Source organism: Pygoscelis adeliae, unplaced genomic scaffold (genome assembly GCF_000699105.1).
Source record: "Pygoscelis adeliae isolate BGI_AS28 unplaced genomic scaffold, ASM69910v1 Scaffold170, whole genome shotgun sequence".
In the NCBI taxonomy this organism is placed as follows: domain Eukaryota; kingdom Metazoa; phylum Chordata; class Aves; order Sphenisciformes; family Spheniscidae; genus Pygoscelis; species Pygoscelis adeliae.
Genome location: NW_008824002.1, coordinates 2,161,630 through 2,180,717, shown reverse-complemented (window position 1 = coordinate 2,180,717; position 19,088 = coordinate 2,161,630). Strand labels below are relative to the sequence as shown.

The window sequence follows — 19,088 nt, the reverse complement described above, 5'->3', positions numbered from 1 at the left end:
CAAAGCTTTTTCCTGGATATTCTTACTGAACCATTTTTAACATGAAGAATTGTGCAGTGATGCTAATGTGGCAGTCATGCTTTCTAAATCATGCTTGCAGTTGAGAATAAGCTAGTAAACATTTTGCTTTCAGTAAATTGAAGTACTTTTTGGTCTAGTTTCCTAAAGAAATAAGGCTGAGAGCAGTGCATGCAAAAAAGTTAAAACGTTTAGGGTAAAGAAAATTTCAGCCCAGTTTAAGAAGTAGCCAAAGTTTCACAAATAGAAATTTCCTCAAAGTGTTACTAAAGTAACTAATTGTTTAGAGGAAACTAGCCTTTTTGGGCTGCTTGTTCACTGTAGGGAGTAGGTTGTGTTTCTTCCATGTTAGAAAATCTATGCTGGGGAAAGATATTGGAAACAGGACATTATTATTTCCACTATCTAGAACTACTCTTGAATTGGGGTTCTTCCTAAGCCAAAAAGCCTCTTCAGATACTTGTTTTCCAATCACTTGCCAGAGAAACAGTAGGCTTCTGGTTGAATACTTCAGTGACAGCAGAGTTTGCACTTCAGTTTGTACAGCCAAGATTCTACAGTCTCTGTGACTGATGTTTTAGGCCAATAGCTCAAAGAAAATGAGATGTCTAGCTGGAACTCCGTGTAGTCAATTGGCAGGCAAGCTAGATTAGCAGCTTTGAAAAGGCTTCTCTCACAGACCTAAATTCTTCAATTTCTGTTCCCGGGAAGCAGTAAAAAAGCTTGTGATGTTTTTTAGATGCTGACTGACCATCCTTTCCCAACTTCCTTGGGAACTTCTGTCTCTGCATGCAAGTTCCTGAAGTTCAAATGAGGTTATGTTTTTGTCTTGAACTCTGGTTTCCCATGAGCTGTTTTTTGCTGGGATTTTATTGTGTGTGTTTTTTCCTGTATTGCTGGATTCATACCTCTATGATGAGAAACTCTTGTATATTTAACTTTGTCAAACCAATTAAACTGTAAACCACTTATTTTTAGAATGAACTTAGAATGAATGCTTAGCATTCAGGCTTTCCTCTTGTTAATTGCTTCATCGTGGTCTATAAATGCCACAGGCTCCGTTTCAAGATAATTCTGATATGAATTAAAGCCTTCAAGCTTTTAATTACCATTCACTGATATTGCAGTCTTAACTTACAAAGAAACTCCAAAACCAAGCTATTTCCATATGAGCTGCTGCTCTGAATGTCTCCATTTGCGTTCCAATGGCTTTCTTGTCTGTTCTTACCCTTCTACCGCTATAACTCCTCAGTGGATTAAAAGCCGTTACGCAATTAAAGTTCCTTCCTAAAGACATTTTGACCATACTATTTTACTGATTGATGTGTATGCTTTTTAAAGATGTTTTTTCAGTGAAATTGATGAAGAAACTTTAAGCAAGAAAAAATAATAGTTCTGTAAATCCAGCAACATCAGTATCTAGCACTGCAATGCAAGTATTTATGGAGGAACAGGGTGAGGGCATTGCCACCCTTTTGTATAATCACAAAAAAACTTATGCTGGGTTGAGACTTGTGGGTATCATCCAAATCAGTTGCCTGTGCAAAGGGCTAGCTTGGAATTTAGATCAGGTTGCTGTGGAACTTGTCTAATTGAGTCTTGAAAATCTCCAAGGATGAGGATTCCACAGCCTCTCTGGACAGTGCCCTCTGCTGTATTGACCATTTTCCCCCCGCATTTGGCATCATCTGCAAACTCACTGAAGGTGTGTTTTGATCCACAGGCCAGGCTGATAATGAAGATATTGAGCAGTATTGATCCCAGTATCAACCCATGTGTAATATTAAAAAGTGGCATAACTGTTCAAAGCAATGTGGCGGAACTATCAAGTGAATAAACAGAACTTGGGGAAATAATAATGGTTGTAAAATAGCCAGCGTTTTTTTTTTTTTTAGCAGAAAACAAAGCATTTTAAACTGAAGTATATCCAACCTTGAGCTAGGCACACATGTATTTGTAGGCGTTAAGTTTGTGTTTTCACAGTAATTACTAAGTGGTGACATTTTGCCTTCAGTTAAAATAGAAAGTTTTATTTTGCATGGTTAAGTGCCTTAAAACATCCATCTTAAGATGCTGGAACAGTATAGTTAGTGTGTTTCCCAACTTCCCTCATGAGCAGCAGTACAGATTCAAGAGCATCATGGACATACTGCTGAGCACCTAGGCAGGAGCTTGAGTGCTGGATGCACTTCACAGCTCTGAAATTACCTGTAACCTTTTTTGCTAATGATTTTGTGTTGTGTCTCCATTCCCTTTTCTTAATCTCCTTTAAAGATAAATCCAGAAGAAGGAATTTTGTAGTAGCTCTATTTCAGAGGAAAGTGATCACAGCACTTTAGGAGCTGGCCTTTGGGGGTTGCCTTCCTCCTATCTGAGCAAACATAGGTCTTATCCAACATTTTGATGGATATCCTCTATTCAGAGACAGGTGACAGCAAAGTCTTATGTAGTCAGTCAAAGAAGACGTAAGAATGAATTACTTTCTACTATATAGAGAGATATGGATAGAAGACAAATTACCTCTCAGCGTGTAGGTGACTGTCCTAACAAATCTGTTTTACAGGTCCACTGAAGAAATGTTTAGTATGGCTGATGAAAGCTGCAGCTCCAATCCTGCAATGGTTCGGAGGAAAAAAATTGCTATCAGCATAATCTTTTCTCTGCCTGGAAAAGAAGAAGCACAGAGAAACTTCCAGGATTTCTTTTTCTCTCACTTCCCTCTTTTTGAATCTCACATGAACAAGCTGAAATATGCAATAGAAAAGGTACAGAAAACTAGTTTGGCTTAATGTGGAAAAATAAGTGTCAAACAGAATGAAGTATTCTAGAATCTGATAGATGAAGAGTGGGAGAAGGTGTGTGGTTTCAAGCTTCTCTCCCTCCTTACACATGTAGTCTTGAGCCTGAGCCCAGTGTAGGAATTCAGCATTTGCTGAAAAAGACATGTGGTTTCTTTTCTAGTCAGAATGAGAATGGAGAGTTTTATGCTATGGGTGGTTTTTCTTTTTATTTCCTTCTCACCATATTTCAGTATGACGTTTTCTTGACTCCCCGGAGACTGTGGAAATGATGGTATTCTATCCTTTCATGCAGTCACTAAAAGAGAGACACAAAATCTTTGTTGCTGTCTTCCCCTTACTCTCAAAAATGTTCTCCTCTCTCCCCATGTCCAGTCTTAGGGATTGGTGTCTCATGAGGTGGAGGGAGGTTGGCAGCTATTCCTGTCCTGAGTGGCTATATAGCACTGGGGCTAGATCTTAATCATTTTGACATGTTAATAAAGCTTAAAAAGATGAAGAATGCGAATCCTTTAAGAAGCTGTTTTGTGTCTTTAACTCTTAATCAAGGCCATGATCTCATGTAGAAAAATAGCAGAATCCAGCCAAAGAGTGCAGGTTTATATCAGCCGTGTCATGGATGCCCTGGGAGAATTCAGGTGAGTTGATGGAATTCTGAATTACAAGGAGAGCTCTTCTCATGCCCCTCTAAAGATATTTGTCACTTCCAGTTATAAGCAACTGAATGCAGGGTCTTGTAATTTAGCCAGTCTTGAAGTTAATGTGAATTAATTTTGTGTTGGGTATTGGGTATATGTTTTTAGAAAACTTCAGCAAAACCAGCTCAGCTGTTTTCAGAATAAAAGTAGTTCTGTTGCACTCACCTGTACCTGGGACTGTCAGTTAAAGTCTTTAAGATCTCATCAAGAGTTGGCTTCTGCTGATGCCTGTGCAGACAAGTGGATTGATTGTTGTATTCAGGCAGATGAGTTGTCTACTCCTAGCCATAGATGCTGAACTGTGTAACTGACAAGAAAGTTGCTGTCAAAGGCTCTCTTTTTGGTACCTAAGAGAGGAAGGAATGGCCAGAGGCCAAGAAAGGCAGCCCAGGAGAGAAAGACAAGGCTTTGGTGGGATGGAGTTTCTGTAATGTCTGGAATGTGGAATTGAATCACTGCAATGAATTGAATGGGTTCTATCCCCCCTCAGAATGATTTCTGAATCGTTTCTCTGAATACAAATACACAGGGCAATGCAAGAAAGGGAAGACAAATATGTAATTCATATGAAGACACTAAGTTACTGGTACACAGAATTAAACAGACTAGTGTTCTGTGACACTAGTAATTAGTGTGTCTGGAAAACTTTTCCAGTTTTAGTCACCTAGATCTTACAATAAATAAATAAAAATCAATGGACAATAGAAGAGGAAAGGGGCTACTTGTACTTGCAAGATTGAAATGTGCATGTTAACACTTTTTGGGAATTTTCTTTGAGCAGAGTTACCATCTGGAACCTATATTCTGTTCCAAGGATTGCAGAGCCTGTGTGGCTTAATATGATGTCCAGCACCCTGGAAAAGAATCAGCTCTGCCAGCGTTTTCTTAAAGAATTTACGTTTCTGATAGAACAGATCAACAAAAATCAGTAAGCTTCCCCCGCCCCCTTTTTCTTAAAAAAAGCTTGTGTGCTTCCCAGTGCATGTGAATATGTTAAAGCACTTAATGGCATATTCCTTTGCTGGTCTTACTTTGGTCATATTCTTTTTCCTAGGTTCTTTGCTGCTTTGTTAACTGCGGTGCTGACATATCATCTGGCTTGGGTCCCAACAGTAATGCCGGTGGACCATCCTCCCATAAAGGCCTTCTCTGAGAAGCGCACATCACAGTCTGTGAACATGCTGGCAAAATCCCATCCATATAACCCTCTCTGGGCACAGCTTGGTCAGTAGGAAATGGAAAGCTTCAGACTTCTCTATAACTAGCACCTTCCTGCATCTACTCCTCTTATCTAAGAGCTACTTGTGGTCCAGATCACATTTGCTGATTTGCCTTGCTGTAAGCTGGGCAGAGCTACCAACAGATGTCTTGCACCTGGTTAAACAGCATTTGGAGGCCTGTTTGCATAGCCTGAGTGCAGAGCTCTTTTTCCTTGGTCCCTTGTTGTCATCCTCTGTTACACTGCCTGGTTAAGTAACTCGGTATAGAAGTATTAAGACGGTGCGAGTGCTGTGAACCATCTGAGCAGTTTGGGAAGAACAAGAGAGGACAGACTGGACTGAGGGGAGTTCTCCGGGCCTTGGTGGCCCTTTGTAGTTGAAACTGCCCTGGCTACCTCCTTTTATCTCTTTCTCACAGAGCTAGGATGGACACCAAGACAACAGAGTAGAAGCCTGGCAACTGGCAGTACCTTCATTCATTCACAGTTATATGAGTGGGCTTGGGCCAAGATTTTCTTTCTATGCCCAGCTCCTCAGGCTGTTCTCTGACAAATACTTTATAGCTTGTAAGTTATCTTGATACAGGAGCTTATATAACTGCTGTCAAATGAGTAGGTGAGTGAGCTGAGAGAATAATGTTGCCAGTGGTAAATCCTTGAAAATTCCTCCTCTTCTTGGCAGCAGCTGTGAGTCTGACATCAGATCAGCCTTAACTTCAACTGATACACTGTATTGCCATGTGAAATACACACATGCACACTAAAGCAATAATGTGACTTTTACACTGTGCTACTGGTTGTGTTTCTTGCTAATTGTCTCAGTTATGTTTGTTATTCTCAGCAATCTTTATGAAACTAAGAATTGCTACTTTGGCCATGTAGTTGCAGTAGAAGTGTTTCATGTTTTAGGATGTCTTTTTAAAACATTATGCTGAGGAGTAATGGATTAGACTTGGAGGGGAAAAAAAAAAGCTTGCTCAGGGTGTTAAGGATGGAGCCAGGCCTGGGGTTATAAAAACCAGCTGGACTGGAGGCGTAAGATCGGCAGTAGCTCTTGTGGTCACTCCCAGGAGGCACCACTGATGATCAAAGAGTCTGTTTCTCTTCTCACCTTCCCTGGCTGTATGTTGCTACCAGTGTTGGCCTAGCCAAGTTCTCAGTGCCCGAACTCAAAATGCTTTCTGGTTTTGTTTTGTTCTTATAAAGCCCAAAAGCCATTTTCAGGTGGTTGCAGTAACTGATAATGAAAGTAAGATGTTGCCCTCTGCTGGTCTCCTTCTTTACAAGGAGGGGGGGGAATAAAAAATCATGAGGCTTAGTGCTTTAAAATGGAAATTACTTTTTATTAAGGAAAGGATTTTGACGTACCTGTCTTTCCACCTTCAGGGTTATGTTTTCATTACATATTACATACCAATTACAATTACATACTGATACAACTGTAAGTACCACTGTCAGGAAGACATAATACTGTCTCTTAAACATCAGCTTCAATCTAATGGTCTTAACAGTAGGCATTAGTATGTTTTGAAGATCACAATTTTGACTTTGTACTGTCTTATTAGTAATGGTTTTATATAAAAGTCAATTGTGCAAATGAACATGAACCCTGAATCTGATTTCCATAGCAACTGTGCTACTTTTGAAAGTAAAAAGATATCTTCCCATTTCCTTTCCAAATTGCTAGTCCTTGTGGCCCACCAGGTGTTGAGGTTAATTCCAGCTGAGTAGTCAGAAGCCCACTTTCCATTACTGAGGAATGAATTTGCTGGCATGTTAGGCTATGGGGCTAGTTGCAAGGGTGTTCTTAACTGGGGGAAGACAGCACGCTGATGCTACCACACAGTAGCCTCTCCCGTGCATCGCTGGCATCATGGGAAATGGCAGATCTTGGCAGGGGAGACAGTAAGTGAGAGCAGTGGAATTACTGTCTCATTGATCCTTGTTTTGCAGGAATGGAGTCAGGAGCCTTATTCCTTTTATGTTCTGTATGGCAAAGAGGAGGCTGGGCATAAATGTATTGTTTGCTCATTTGGGGTTTTTTTTGCTGTTTTAGTCTCCTCATGTTGAAACCGGATGTCCCCTTGCCCTTGGTAGAAACCTTCCTGAAGCTCTGATTATAACTTTCATTTAGTGTTGCTTCTTGAGGTCTAGGACAAAATCCTGATGGCAAACTCGGTCCAAAACATTTGAGCAGCCCTGAGCAAGGACTTGACACCTAAAACAATCTGGTAGATTAGCAGGTAGCTGATAAGGCCTCAAGCCAGAGAAGCCTGCTTTCAAGGTGAACACTTACGGTGGCTAAAGAAAATTGAGCTTTTGGTGGTTGTCTCCCATCTGCTGGTGACATCAGCCATAGTTTGGTTAGGCAAAGACAATTTAGTGGGTGTTCTCTAATGGGTGTCAGGTGAACACAACTGGGTTAACTCAATGTGGTAATAGGTATTTCTTGAATTATCCTATCTTTGTCTGATAGAGCATGTGAATGTTCCCTTATTGGCTATCTATGTTTACTTCTCCCAGAACTTTGGAGTAGAAACCCTTCAGCTGATAGAGGATTACAGGCAGCTGGAAGAGAGTTAACACTCTCCCAAACAAATATGTTGAAAGTAGGATATGTATGACCTCAGTTCTGTTAAAAAAGCAGTTCTTCAGGATAAATGAGCTAGCAAATAAGCAGTTCCTGGGAGGACTCAGACTATGTTGTAGTACCTATCTTTCATATTACAGTTGTATTTTAAGTAGTGAATATATTTTCTAGTTCTCCACCAACCCCTGCCAAAGATTAAATGCTCGTGTTAGTGAGATTGACTCCAGGTACATAGAAGTGCACGTGCCTTGCCCAATAAGGTAGTTACCTCTTTTCAGAACCTTATTTATTAAGCTAATATTGAATCCTTTTTGCTTTTTTGATATCTTAGTCCTGAAAAATATAATTTAGATTTTATCTGTATGAAAATTCCTGTGTTTAACAGAAAAAGTGACTGCAATAAAATAGAATAACTTTGATGTGAAAGAAAATGAGTAGAAAAACAGAAAATAGTATAGCTGGCTTCAGAGTTTAGCTGGATCTATATTCCTCTTTGCCTCTGTTGTGTCAATTTCCAAGTGATAATATCTTGTAACCATCATGTAAATAAAAACCTTAGTGGCTTTGAACAGAAAGAAACTGAGTAATAGCAGCTAATCCCTCACAAAAACCCCAAAACCCTTCTGGACACAAGCCAGGTATAAGAAGCACTAGGGGACTTCTTTTGTTATTCTTCGCTTTAAACTTTTATGAACTTACTGTGAAAGAAATTAACTGTCTGGTTTGTGTCCATAGTAAATGCTGTTTCAAAATGTGTTGAATTTAAACAGCATAGCTTATATTACAACCAAACATAAGCATGTGAAATTTTTGTTTTCCTATATAGGTGATCTCTACGGTGCCATAGGCTCTCCAGTTAGATTGACTCGAACTGTTATCGTTGGGAAACGCAAGGAGTTGGTGCAGCGCTTGCTCTATGTTCTAACTTACTTCATTCGGTGCTCTGAGCTGCAGGAAAATCAGCTGACATGGAGTGAGAAGGCTGGGGAAGGAGAGCAAGTGCTAAATGGAAGCAAGATCACAACTGCACTAGAAAAGGGAGAGGTAGAGGAGTCTGATTATGTTGTTGTCACTGTTAAAAATGAACCTGCTCTTGTGCCTCCAATCCTACCTCCAAAGAATGATGGAAGTAAGAACAATAGTATTGCAGAGTGGGTACATGACCCAGAAAGCACTCATGCTGTCCCAGCCTCTTCAAAAGAAAAGAGAGAAGCAATAGGAAAGGCCAGTCAAAACTCTGAAGCATCTGTGGACTGTCTAACTGGCAGTTTCCATAAAGGAGCAGCTGATGGTAGGAAAAGAACTGTCACTGATACAGGAATCGTATCCTACCACTTTGAGGAGCCATCTAAATTGGAGGATTTAACGGATATAAAGAAGAACAAGAACCAGAATGAGAGAAAAGTGGAAAAGCAATTGTCTAGTAGATCATCTGCCTTACCTTGTCCTGAAAGGTCTGGCCACAGGAGTTCACACTTAGAAAAGGTCACCTTTCAGATTGGAAGTTCTGCATCACCAGAGTCAGACTTAGAAACTCACAGAAGAGAAATAGAAGAAAATCTGAAGGCATTCGGAAAAAATCCAGAGGTGATACATTGTGCCTCGAGTTCCACAAATCTGACTGTGGATACTTCCCAGAATCAAAAAGAAAGTTGTGAAGCTGCCTTTATACCCTTGAGTAAGCATAATGGTTGTTATGCACAAATCCCACCTTGTGAGGGGAAGGAGAATATACTTAATAACCAACGTATGGAAAGTAAAGGAACTGAAATTAATTTAGTGAACGCAATATCTAGTGAGCCGCTTTTGCCCACAGATAACATAGAAACTGTAAAATTGCCAAGCCTGAAAGAAACTAGAACTTTATGCTCTGGCAATCTGGAGAACTATTCCCCTGGCTGCGTAGAAGTAGGTTCTGCTGTCAAACAGGATTCCCCTAAAGTAGGTGCTAAAGATGTCCCCTGTGGGGATGCTGGAAGGAAAATCCCCTTCAGAGTTGAAGGGGACATTCCAAGGAACGAGAGTTCAGACAGTGCTCTTGGAGCCAGTGATGAAGAAGGTGATTGTTGTATCCCTGACGAAGTGCATCACGATAATGTCAGCAAAAGACTTGAAGAGTTTGCAGAAGTGGAACTTCCTTTACCGAGGTAAAGTAGTAATTAATTTAGAACTAAATGGAGTCAAAAGCTGTTGCTACTTTAGAGATGTTCAGGCTTTCAAGTCTGAAATCCTCTGGGATCTTGACTAAGTTCCTTGTAAACAAATCCATAACAGACACTGATGTGATTAGGATTCTTATAAACAGACTTGACAAAAAGAAAACCAAGACTGAGCAGGCTTAGGTATTGAAGTCTTCTGACAAAGGTGTTCTTCAAATATCTAATAAAAAGTGATCAAACTTTTTTAATATAAACTGCCTGAAACATTTGATGTAGACACGTAGGTAGAACATCTGAGGACAAGCAGAACATCAGCTTTGCTTAAACCGATAACTGTTTAGATTTGACATGTCTGACAAATGAAAGACTGATTTGAAATAAATAAGGTCATCCTATTTGAAAACTTTTGAGCTTTACAGGTGCACGTGGAGCTTGCTGATGCTTAAGGTAGGTAGCTAGAAAGAGTTTGCTTCTTGAGCTGAGTTTGAGAAAACTCAAATTTAGCAAACCTGTTAGCTGCAGAACAGGGAGCTCATATATACCACAAGCTCTATTATATTTAGATTTGCCTTTTCATAAATTTGAAGGAATCAATACGTTGTTAAAGTTCATCTTTTAAAATCCTTGTTTCAAAGAGCACCAGTAATTGGTTTACTGTATTTTGAATACAATTGTTGATTAATATTTGCAGTACAAGCAGGGATGATAAACCAAACATAGCATTCATTTAAAATCTGAATGCAGTCTGTCAAGCAAGAATCTTACCTGCTTTGTATTTCTGTATTTCAGGTCAAATACAATCAGCAGTCAATGCGTGAAAAATTTTGGAAGATCACTTCTAGGTGGTTACTGTCATACGTATATACCTGATCTAGTGCTACATGGAATAAATAATGATGAAAAACTCAAGCAGTGTCTACTAGCAGACCTACTTCATGCAATGCATGTGAGTTAAAGTACTGTTCTGAGTCATAGTAGGAGTTGTGATACTACTGAGAACTACAGAAGCAGGTCCTTTGTATAGGTCCTGTTTCTTTCTACTTCCCTGTTCTTAACAGCCACACCTGACATGTCTTCCTTCTTGAGAGATGTAAGCCCTTAATGCATTGTGTGCAAAGCCTGTTCACACAAGAATCACATATGCTTTCCTTTATGCTCTCTTAAGTCTTCTCTTCAAAGATAAACACAAGGAAAATTTGTTTGCAACTTCAAGTTACAAACAAGGAAAAACCTCACACTGCTTCTTTTCAGTCACAATAGCAGACAGAATTATCTATATTTCGTAAAAATGATATGCAAGTTGAAACATCTTATTTTGCCACTTAGTGGCACGTGTTGCAAGGGAGGTGAAGTCTTGTGGAAGTCTAGATTATACTAGACTGTAGCAGAAATGACTGACTACAGAAAGTAGTTGTCTGTAGGTAAGAACTTTGCCATGTTGTTACTCTGCTTTAGGTACTCCTAAATTATATAATTAATTTATAACTAACCTTTCACTAAAGTAACTGTGTGACCTTTGTATGCAATTTTAAATGTTTATCTAGTAATTGTCAACAGCTTCTCTCTATAGCAATCAAGAATCATCCTGCTGGGATGTGTTCATGTACTATCCGAAACAGCAAAGCTTGTATATGTAACTATTTTAAACAACATCAGATTGGTCTAATACAATACTGTCTCTTCGTACATACCCTGCCTTCATTGTGCATAGTGAAATCCCTCACATGTCTCTGAAACATTAAATATACTTCCACCATCACTGGATCAGTATAATTATTACTCTCTAAATTTTGGAAGTAAATTATCTTTTCAGGGAAGGTGGTGGAATACTTGAAGAAAACAATATTGCAGTGGTGATTTTGGAGCACTAATTAAACAAAATTAAATGCCTTGATCAAACTGGCATTTAAGACTTAACTGACCCGATGTTGCTGAATGTAAACTCGTCACTGAAGTTGGTATTCCTTGTCATTTTTGAGATGCCTTCGATTTCCTATTGGACAAAAACGTTCATTAGATCACTTTCTTCTTCCCTGCTTCAGTGTGAACAAAAGCGGAACCTCTAAGCTGTGGAAATGTATGTCAAAGTGTCACATAATGTTTGTATTTTGTGTCTGTTGCAGCATCCAGTGCTAGATGAGCCCATAGCAGAAGCTGTCTGTATTATTGCAGACACAGATAAATGGAATGTACAAGTAGCTACAAGCCAGAGAAAGATGATGGACAATATGAAGTTAGGCAAGGATGTTTTGGTTTCGAGTCAAGTATCCAGTTTATTGCAGTCTATTTTACAGCTTTACAAACTCAACGTCCCAGCTGACTTTGTAAGTATTTCTTTACTGAAGCTAATGAAAATTGCTTAGCTTAGATAGCAAATGCAGTTTTGTACACCGCATTGCTATACCAGTGAACTAATGCCTGAAATAATGCAGAGTTGGTACAACATACTTAAAAGAATGCATGCTACAGTCCAATAACAGATACTGTTTTATCTGTAATTTACATCTAATAGATCAGGTTAAAGTTAACTGCTCCGGAATGCATATGCCAAAACTAAAGTTGTTTAGGCAGTTTTAGCATGGTCCTCATGTGTTTATGATTAGGGCTCTTAAATTTGGCTTTTTTTTGTTTGTACAATTTCCACAGTTCTCTATGTTGTTGAAACTTCTATTTACCCAAGCCTGTTTCTAGCATACAACTTTCTATCCTTGGGCTTTCTACCCAACCCCATGCAGTGAATGCGTTTTCTCTCTTCTCCCCCAATAATCGTGCCTGTGTGTGTTTACTTGACCCTTCTGTTTTAAGCATATTTCAGCCAACTCTGTCAGCAAGTGCTGTCTTAGATAGCCTTGCCAATGTCTCCATAGGATTGCCTGGAGGAGACTGAAACCTGAAAATGCCTGGGCGTGGGTGGGTTGCAGCAGGGAATGTTACTTTGTCTTGTTGCGTACTCCCCATCCCACAGCTTCCTTTCCTGTCCTCGTTAGTAGTGGAGTTCATCAGAGGAAATCGGTAATGCTGGTTTTGCTGATTACAACAAAATTACCTATGAGTCTGGCAGTGGTAATTATAATACAATTTTTAATGCATGATTGTAGATGAGGAAAGATGGGGAGATTTGTTCAGTAGCCACCCCTTTTTCAATAAACAGAATTGATTTGTCCTTCAGCAGATAGCCTTGAGAAACTTTGTAGGAAGTCTGTGTAATGACTGTGCTAGCAGATGGAAGAGGAAGGTAGAGCTCAACTCTAACAGCTGTAAATAGTATTAGTCGGCACTGTTTTGGATGAAATTAGTGATATTGATTACGCTAAGTTCTTGAAGTCAAGCGCTGGGCAAAATATGTGGGCACATGGTCAATGTTGTCTCTGGATTCTTCTGGGCATCGAAAAATATGTAACTTTGGTTAAAATTATATCCTAACACTTGCACAGTAACACCTTAAATTCTAGCATTTCTAAACTGCATAGCTGATTCTGCAACTGAAGTGTTGCCTTGGGGTTTGTGTATGCAATCTCTGTATGTTATGTGTGGTGTGGGGGGTTTTGGAGGTGGAATGTTTTTTGGGGTTTTTTATCTCCTTTTTCTTACAAAAAGGAACAATGAATGACAGTGCTACTAGTTTGTAAATTTTCTATAATCCATGTTAGAGACACTTTGATCCTTCTGTCAGTGGGTTTTACAGCTCTTTGCTAAAACAGAAACATGGGTGCATGGAAGTCAAGTGTTCCACTAAACTCTAGGGGGAGAAGTGTGACTTCTATTGTAGTGATTCCATTGATTTAAATTTTGACAAAAACATATGTACTAATATTGATCAGAGATGAGCATAATGCAGTATGTTTGAAGTTTCCTTTATGAGTGTACATTTCTTTACGTGCAGTTACTGTTCAGATGAATAAGCTTTTTGGTTTTTTGTGGTACAATAAAAAACAAAACCCAGCGTGAGACCGGATGAAGGGCAAGTGGTGATAGCTTTGTTGTGGCACTTCAGACTAGTAACCATACTGCGGAGAGCTTTGCAGTGTGCCAGGGTGAGAGGAAAGTGATGATTGCAGCTGCTGCATGTCAGCAATATGTCAAAGTTTTACCTGCATCTTTAAACTAATTTTAAGCTACTTTCCTAATTTTAGAAGTGACTTGGCTTTTTTTTTTCCATTTAGTCAATGAGAAAAGCTGCAGAGGAAGCTAACATAAAAAAAGACTTCTGTACCTCACTTAACGTGGACATTTTGAACAAAATGGATTCATGTACTGAGCTTATGAGGAAAAATGTCTTTTGATTCTTTGCCATTCAGGAGGAGCAGATAAGATTATGTAAAGAATCTCTCTTTTAGAATAATGTGGGATTCTTCCTTACTTGCTCCCTCACAACTTAAAAAAAAAAAAGTAAAAATCCATAATCCTCTAGCATGAGTACTGGAATTGAAATATATTGAACTGCTACTTTGTTGAATCAGCTGAGGAAGTGCTCATAGGCTTTTTGCATTAGAGTTACCTGTAATGAAAAAGATAAGAATGTTTCCCTTTTGGCTAGAATCAGAAGTGTTATGATTGTAATGACTTGAGTGAAAACTTGCTTGAAGCAAATAGATCAAACTACTTTTAAAAAGATTTTGCCTTTCCTCCACTGGTGGCAGTTATCTTATCCTACTACTATGTAGCACTTTATGAAGGGCAAGTGGTGATAGCTTTGTTGTGGCACTTCAGACTAGTAACCATACTGCGGAGAGCTTTGCAGTGTGCCAGGGTGAGAGGAAAGTGATGATTGCAGCTGCTGCATGTCAGCAATATGTCAAAGTTTTACCTGCATCTTTAAACTAATTTTAAGCTACTTTCCTAATTTTAGAAGTGACTTGGCTTTTTTTTTTCCATTTAGTCAATGAGAAAAGCTGCAGAGGAAGCTAACATAAAAAAAGACTTCTGTACCTCACTTAACGTGGACATTTTGAACAAAATGGATTCATGTACTGAGCTTATGAGGAAAAATGCCTTTTGATTCTTTGCCATTCAGGAGGAGCAGATAAGATTATGTAAAGAATCTCTCTTTTAGAATAATGTGGGATTCTTCCTTACTTGCTCCCTCACAACTTAAAAAAAAAAAAGTAAAAATCCATAATCCTCTAGCATGAGTACTGGAATTGAAATATATTGAACTGCTACTTTGTGAATCAGCTGAGGAAGTGCTCATAGGCTTTTTGCATTAGAGTTACCTGTAATGAAAAAGATAAGAATGTTTCCCTTTTGGCTAGAATCAGAAGTGTTATGATTGTAATGACTTGAGTGAAAACTTGCTTGAAGCAAATAGATCAAACTACTTTTAAAAAGATTTTGCCTTTCCTCCACTGGTGGCAGTTATCTTATCCTACTACTATGTAGCACTTTTTTTTTTTAAATGCTTCTTTATCTTCCATGATTAAGACCAGATATAAGCTCAGAGAATCATTAAGTCTTGCTCCAGACCATCAGAAAACAACATGGTAGACTACCTACAAGCATGAGTCTATTTTTTGCTGATTATTTTTTAATTAGCAAGACTGGCTTCACAGGATCACATTTCTAATACTTACAGTTTTCATTCAACTTGAAAAGTACATTGGACGATGGCCTGAAGCTATTTGCTGCTGCTGTTTCTAATAGCTGTCTATGCCTGCTGGATGATTATACATTTGATAATGTGAGGTTCTGTATGTGCTTCCTGCTTTCATCGCCTGGAGTTTGGAGAGCTGAACTTAATTTAACTTTTTTTGAAGTGGTCATCCCTGTGGAAAGAAGGAATATATCAAATTGAATGTACCTTTTGTCCCAGAACAAAATACCTGATAAGACATCCTACCCACTCACCTTGTGAAGACATCCTACCTACTGACCTTGTCTTACCAAAAAACCCCTCTCCCTCTTTGAAGCTAAGGTTCATCTGCTCTCCTGCAGTTGGTGTATGAGAAATTACCATGCATCACATGACTGTATTTAAAAATAATATGCATTTCTAGCATGCTACTGCTGAAAGAAAAGGGGAGTGATTAAATTGGTATTTCAACTTGCATTATTACCTTTTGGGAAACAGCATTAAATGTTTAAGCAATTTTAAACTAGAAATACCTAGGACTAATAAAAACAAATGCCTAAAATGGATTCATAAGCTAGCTTCTCCAGTAAAGTAGTGAGCAAGAGAGCTATAATTCTATGACAAATAAGATAATGGTATCTTCCACTTCTTGAGTCTTAGTTTCTTGAATGGCAGATCCCTAGAGCTAGAGAGTGTTGATTTTAGGAACTGTTGTCTAGACTGAGTCTTTCAGAAAAAATAGAACTGACTTATAAAAAAGATATCTTGATCCAAGTATTCTGGTTTGATTCTTAGTAAGATGTCTTGAGTGTCTTTGAACCTGGTTAAAACTATTTAAGTCAGCAGAAACACTGTGGCTGACTTGAGTGGGAAATGGATGTGCAAGTTTGTGTAACAAACTTGTTGCCCAAGAAAGCTGGAATGCCCCAATCCTTTGAGGGGATAGCATAACTTTTTAATGTTGCTAGCACAGCTGTAACAAAACCAATTGCCTCTTCTGGATTTTGGAGTGGAGATGTAGTTTGAAAGATGTTCTAGCTAAGATAGAATCTAAAATGATATGCTTATGTTTCTGTAAAATCTGCATGTGATTGCTAAAGCCGTTCTGAGGTTTTTGGTCTGTGTTTACAGTGCATAATGCATCTTGAGGATAGACTACAAGAGATGTATCTCAAAAGCAAAATGCTTTCAGAATATCTGCGAGGACATACAAGAGTGCATGTAAAAGAACTAGGAATTGTATTGGGGTGAGTATTGCAGATATCAGTCTTGACCAATGGCAAAACTTGGGACACTTATTTTCCTTTTAAGTTTCTGAATGTTGACATCTTGTTCCCACGGGGACTTGCTTCTTACTTCATATTTAGCACTCTGCTCTTTCACGTGCCTAAAAGTGTAAAAATGGGTTCTACTGAGCCATCTGGAAATCAGGAGAAGACACAGTTTGACAGCAAGAACAAATCACTTGTCATTGTTAAAACCTTCAGGATGAAGAAAGTTTGGATTTTGGTCATTAGGAGGTTATCCAGACATTCATACATACTCTTTCTGTCTCAATCTCCTTAATGAAAACTCCATCCCAACAAATACTTGAGAATTTCTGGAAGGTTAGGTGGTGCAGTTGTATCTTGAGGGAAGAGGGGTTCTCAAAAAGTAGGTGTAGGAAAATAGACAGGTGTCCTGTTTGGCAGCTGTCTTCTAATAATAGTACTTGATTGGCATACAACCTTTAGGGATGCACCTGCTGACAGCAGAAGAGGGGGAAGGGGGAATAAGTGAATACACATTCCCAAGAAGATGGGTTTTAGCGCAGTAGGTAAAACTTAATTTATTTTTATCCAGACTGTTGAAGATTTCATGCTGAGAAATGTAGCTGTAAATAGTGAAACCCTGAAATAAGCACTTTTCTCAGTGTGTGTATATGTGTATAAATATATATATGTACACACACACACACATATGTCCTGGCCTCTGAGCTTTACACTGGAAATGGTTGGAAACTGAGCATTGTATTTGAGAGACATTCCTGGTACTGTTATGCATAATAACTAATAATCCCAGCTTTTGGTCATTTTTGGTAAGAAAGTGCTATTGCATGGTGAACTGCACAGTCTTCCATAAGCTGATGTTCAGTACTTCCTTAAACTGGGCTTATTGGTGCCCACTGACTGGTAAGACTACAAGCTAAGGCTTATGGTTTAGCAAATAAATAAAATTTTTTATTTAAACCAAAAAAGATTATATACACCACAAAATGTAATACTGTTATCTTTTGACTTAAATGGTAGCACACTTCTTGGTTTTAAGCATTATTACTTACCTTTACTGGTACATTATGAGTAATGGCAATAAATAATAATTAAACAATGAACTCGGTTATAGCAAGACACTTCCAGTTTCTTTAAAGCGGATGAAAAATATCCTCTTGTGTTTCTCTTCTTCTGTGAAGGTGACAATATATTTTAAAGTCTGTCTCTCTCTTTTTAATTTCCAGGATTGAATCCAATGACTTGCCTTTGTTGGCTGCTATAGCAAGTACTCATTCCCCGTATGTTGCTCAAATACTCTTATAAATTCAAATCTCAGGATAGTCATTCCCTTAAAGTAAAAGAAAGAAAATGGGAATGTTGAATGAAGAACAGAGATGCCAAACACTGGTAAAGGGCAACACTGAGATAAGCAGGTGATGACTGTACATTCTACTGCCTTCCGATTCTGACTTCAACCGGATGTTTTATCGGAGGACTTCAGTTTACATAATGTAAAAGGCATTCAGGTTTTTCTTACAATCTCACTTCTGACTTAATTCAAGAAAGTGACTGCACTCTTGCATTTTATTTTTATTCAAAGACAAAAGTTAACACTATGTGGCAGACCAGGAGCTGCCGTCCAAAACGCTGCTCAAAACCATGAAGTAACAGTTAAAAGAACAAGTGGGTTAGAATGGATTTCGTAATACTACGCTTGTGAGTGTGGTGTGGTGTATGTTTCCTTGCTGGGGAGGAGGAGGAGCTGTAAACTATGTATATAGTATTCCTATACACAAGTGTATTAGATGGGACATGATTTTCTTGCAGAGCATAAGCATGATTTTGTATAGTAGAATTGACCAGCTCAGAACAAGGAACCTGAATTCAGCAGCCAAATGTTATGTGGGAGTGGAGGTGTGCATGAGGTGATGTGACTTTTCCCTTAAAGGACAAGAGGTTAAGAAAGCTGTGGCTGCTTCTGTTTTAATGAGGAGGCATTCAAATGAGCCCATGGCTAGAAGTGGAATGGAATGGACTTCTGAGATAGGGATTTTGTGGGAAAGCCTTATGGAATTTCTGCTACAAGTTTACATTTGTTGCTGATGCAACTTCAATAACTCTTGAGTTTCTGTATGACTGTAGTCCTGGGAGCTAAACCTGTGTCTTGGTGTCATCAAGTATTACTATCTCCAAGGAGCATGAATTTGACAAACTTCTGTATGATACCAGTGCTGTTAGTGCGTGTCTGTGCGCACGTACACCAAGCAATTGGCACAAACTGAAGACAGTCTTATTGGGGAAATAAAAGACAACAAACAACCTCCCCACCCCCCAAACCTTCAGTCAAAAGTATCACTTTTTTCCAGCTACTAGTTGTCACTCTAAGTAGGAATAAAAGAGGAGCATTGTTTGAAGTAAAATGAAATGTAGGGGACAAACCCCAATATTTGATATTACTATGAATGTTTGCAATTACCCTTTCTGATTCTACAGAAATCTTGAACTATCATCCGGGTGCCTTTCCTTAATAGGTTAACTACTCTGAGACCAGAAACTACTTCTCCACTAGTTGATACTGGCCTTCTGTGTTTCTAGAAAGCAAAATAAAATTTTGTATTTTACTGTTTTCATGTGGTTGATAACATGAATGTAAAAAAAAAAATTACTTTTATTGCATAAAGCACTGTTAAGCTGGATATGAAACTGTGGACCAGACTGAGGAAAGAACAAAGGATCAAAACAAATATTCTTAAAGAAACGGAAAACTCAATGTCGGATTCTGTTGTG

General features: G+C 38.7%; 1 protein-coding gene across 2 annotated transcripts in view; it reads left to right on the top strand.

Moving 5' to 3' along the window:
• Positions 1 to 19,088, top strand: part of FNIP2 (folliculin interacting protein 2) — a 37,351-nt gene that overhangs the window by 15,938 nt on the left and 2,325 nt on the right. For both annotated transcript variants that reach the window (XM_009325181.1, XM_009325173.1), the window contains 9 exons: positions 2,582 to 2,783; positions 3,366 to 3,454; positions 4,296 to 4,442; positions 4,569 to 4,738; positions 8,150 to 9,470; positions 10,272 to 10,428; positions 11,606 to 11,806; positions 16,183 to 16,298; positions 17,546 to 19,088. The exon at positions 17,546 to 19,088 is cut by the window's right edge and continues 2,325 nt beyond it. In XM_009325181.1, coding sequence (XP_009323456.1) covers positions 2,582 to 2,783; positions 3,366 to 3,454; positions 4,296 to 4,442; positions 4,569 to 4,738; positions 8,150 to 9,470; positions 10,272 to 10,428; positions 11,606 to 11,806; positions 16,183 to 16,298; positions 17,546 to 17,624 — 2,482 coding nt within the window. In that variant the 3' untranslated portion in view covers positions 17,625 to 19,088. The remainder of the gene's footprint in view (positions 1 to 2,581; positions 2,784 to 3,365; positions 3,455 to 4,295; positions 4,443 to 4,568; positions 4,739 to 8,149; positions 9,471 to 10,271; positions 10,429 to 11,605; positions 11,807 to 16,182; positions 16,299 to 17,545) is intronic.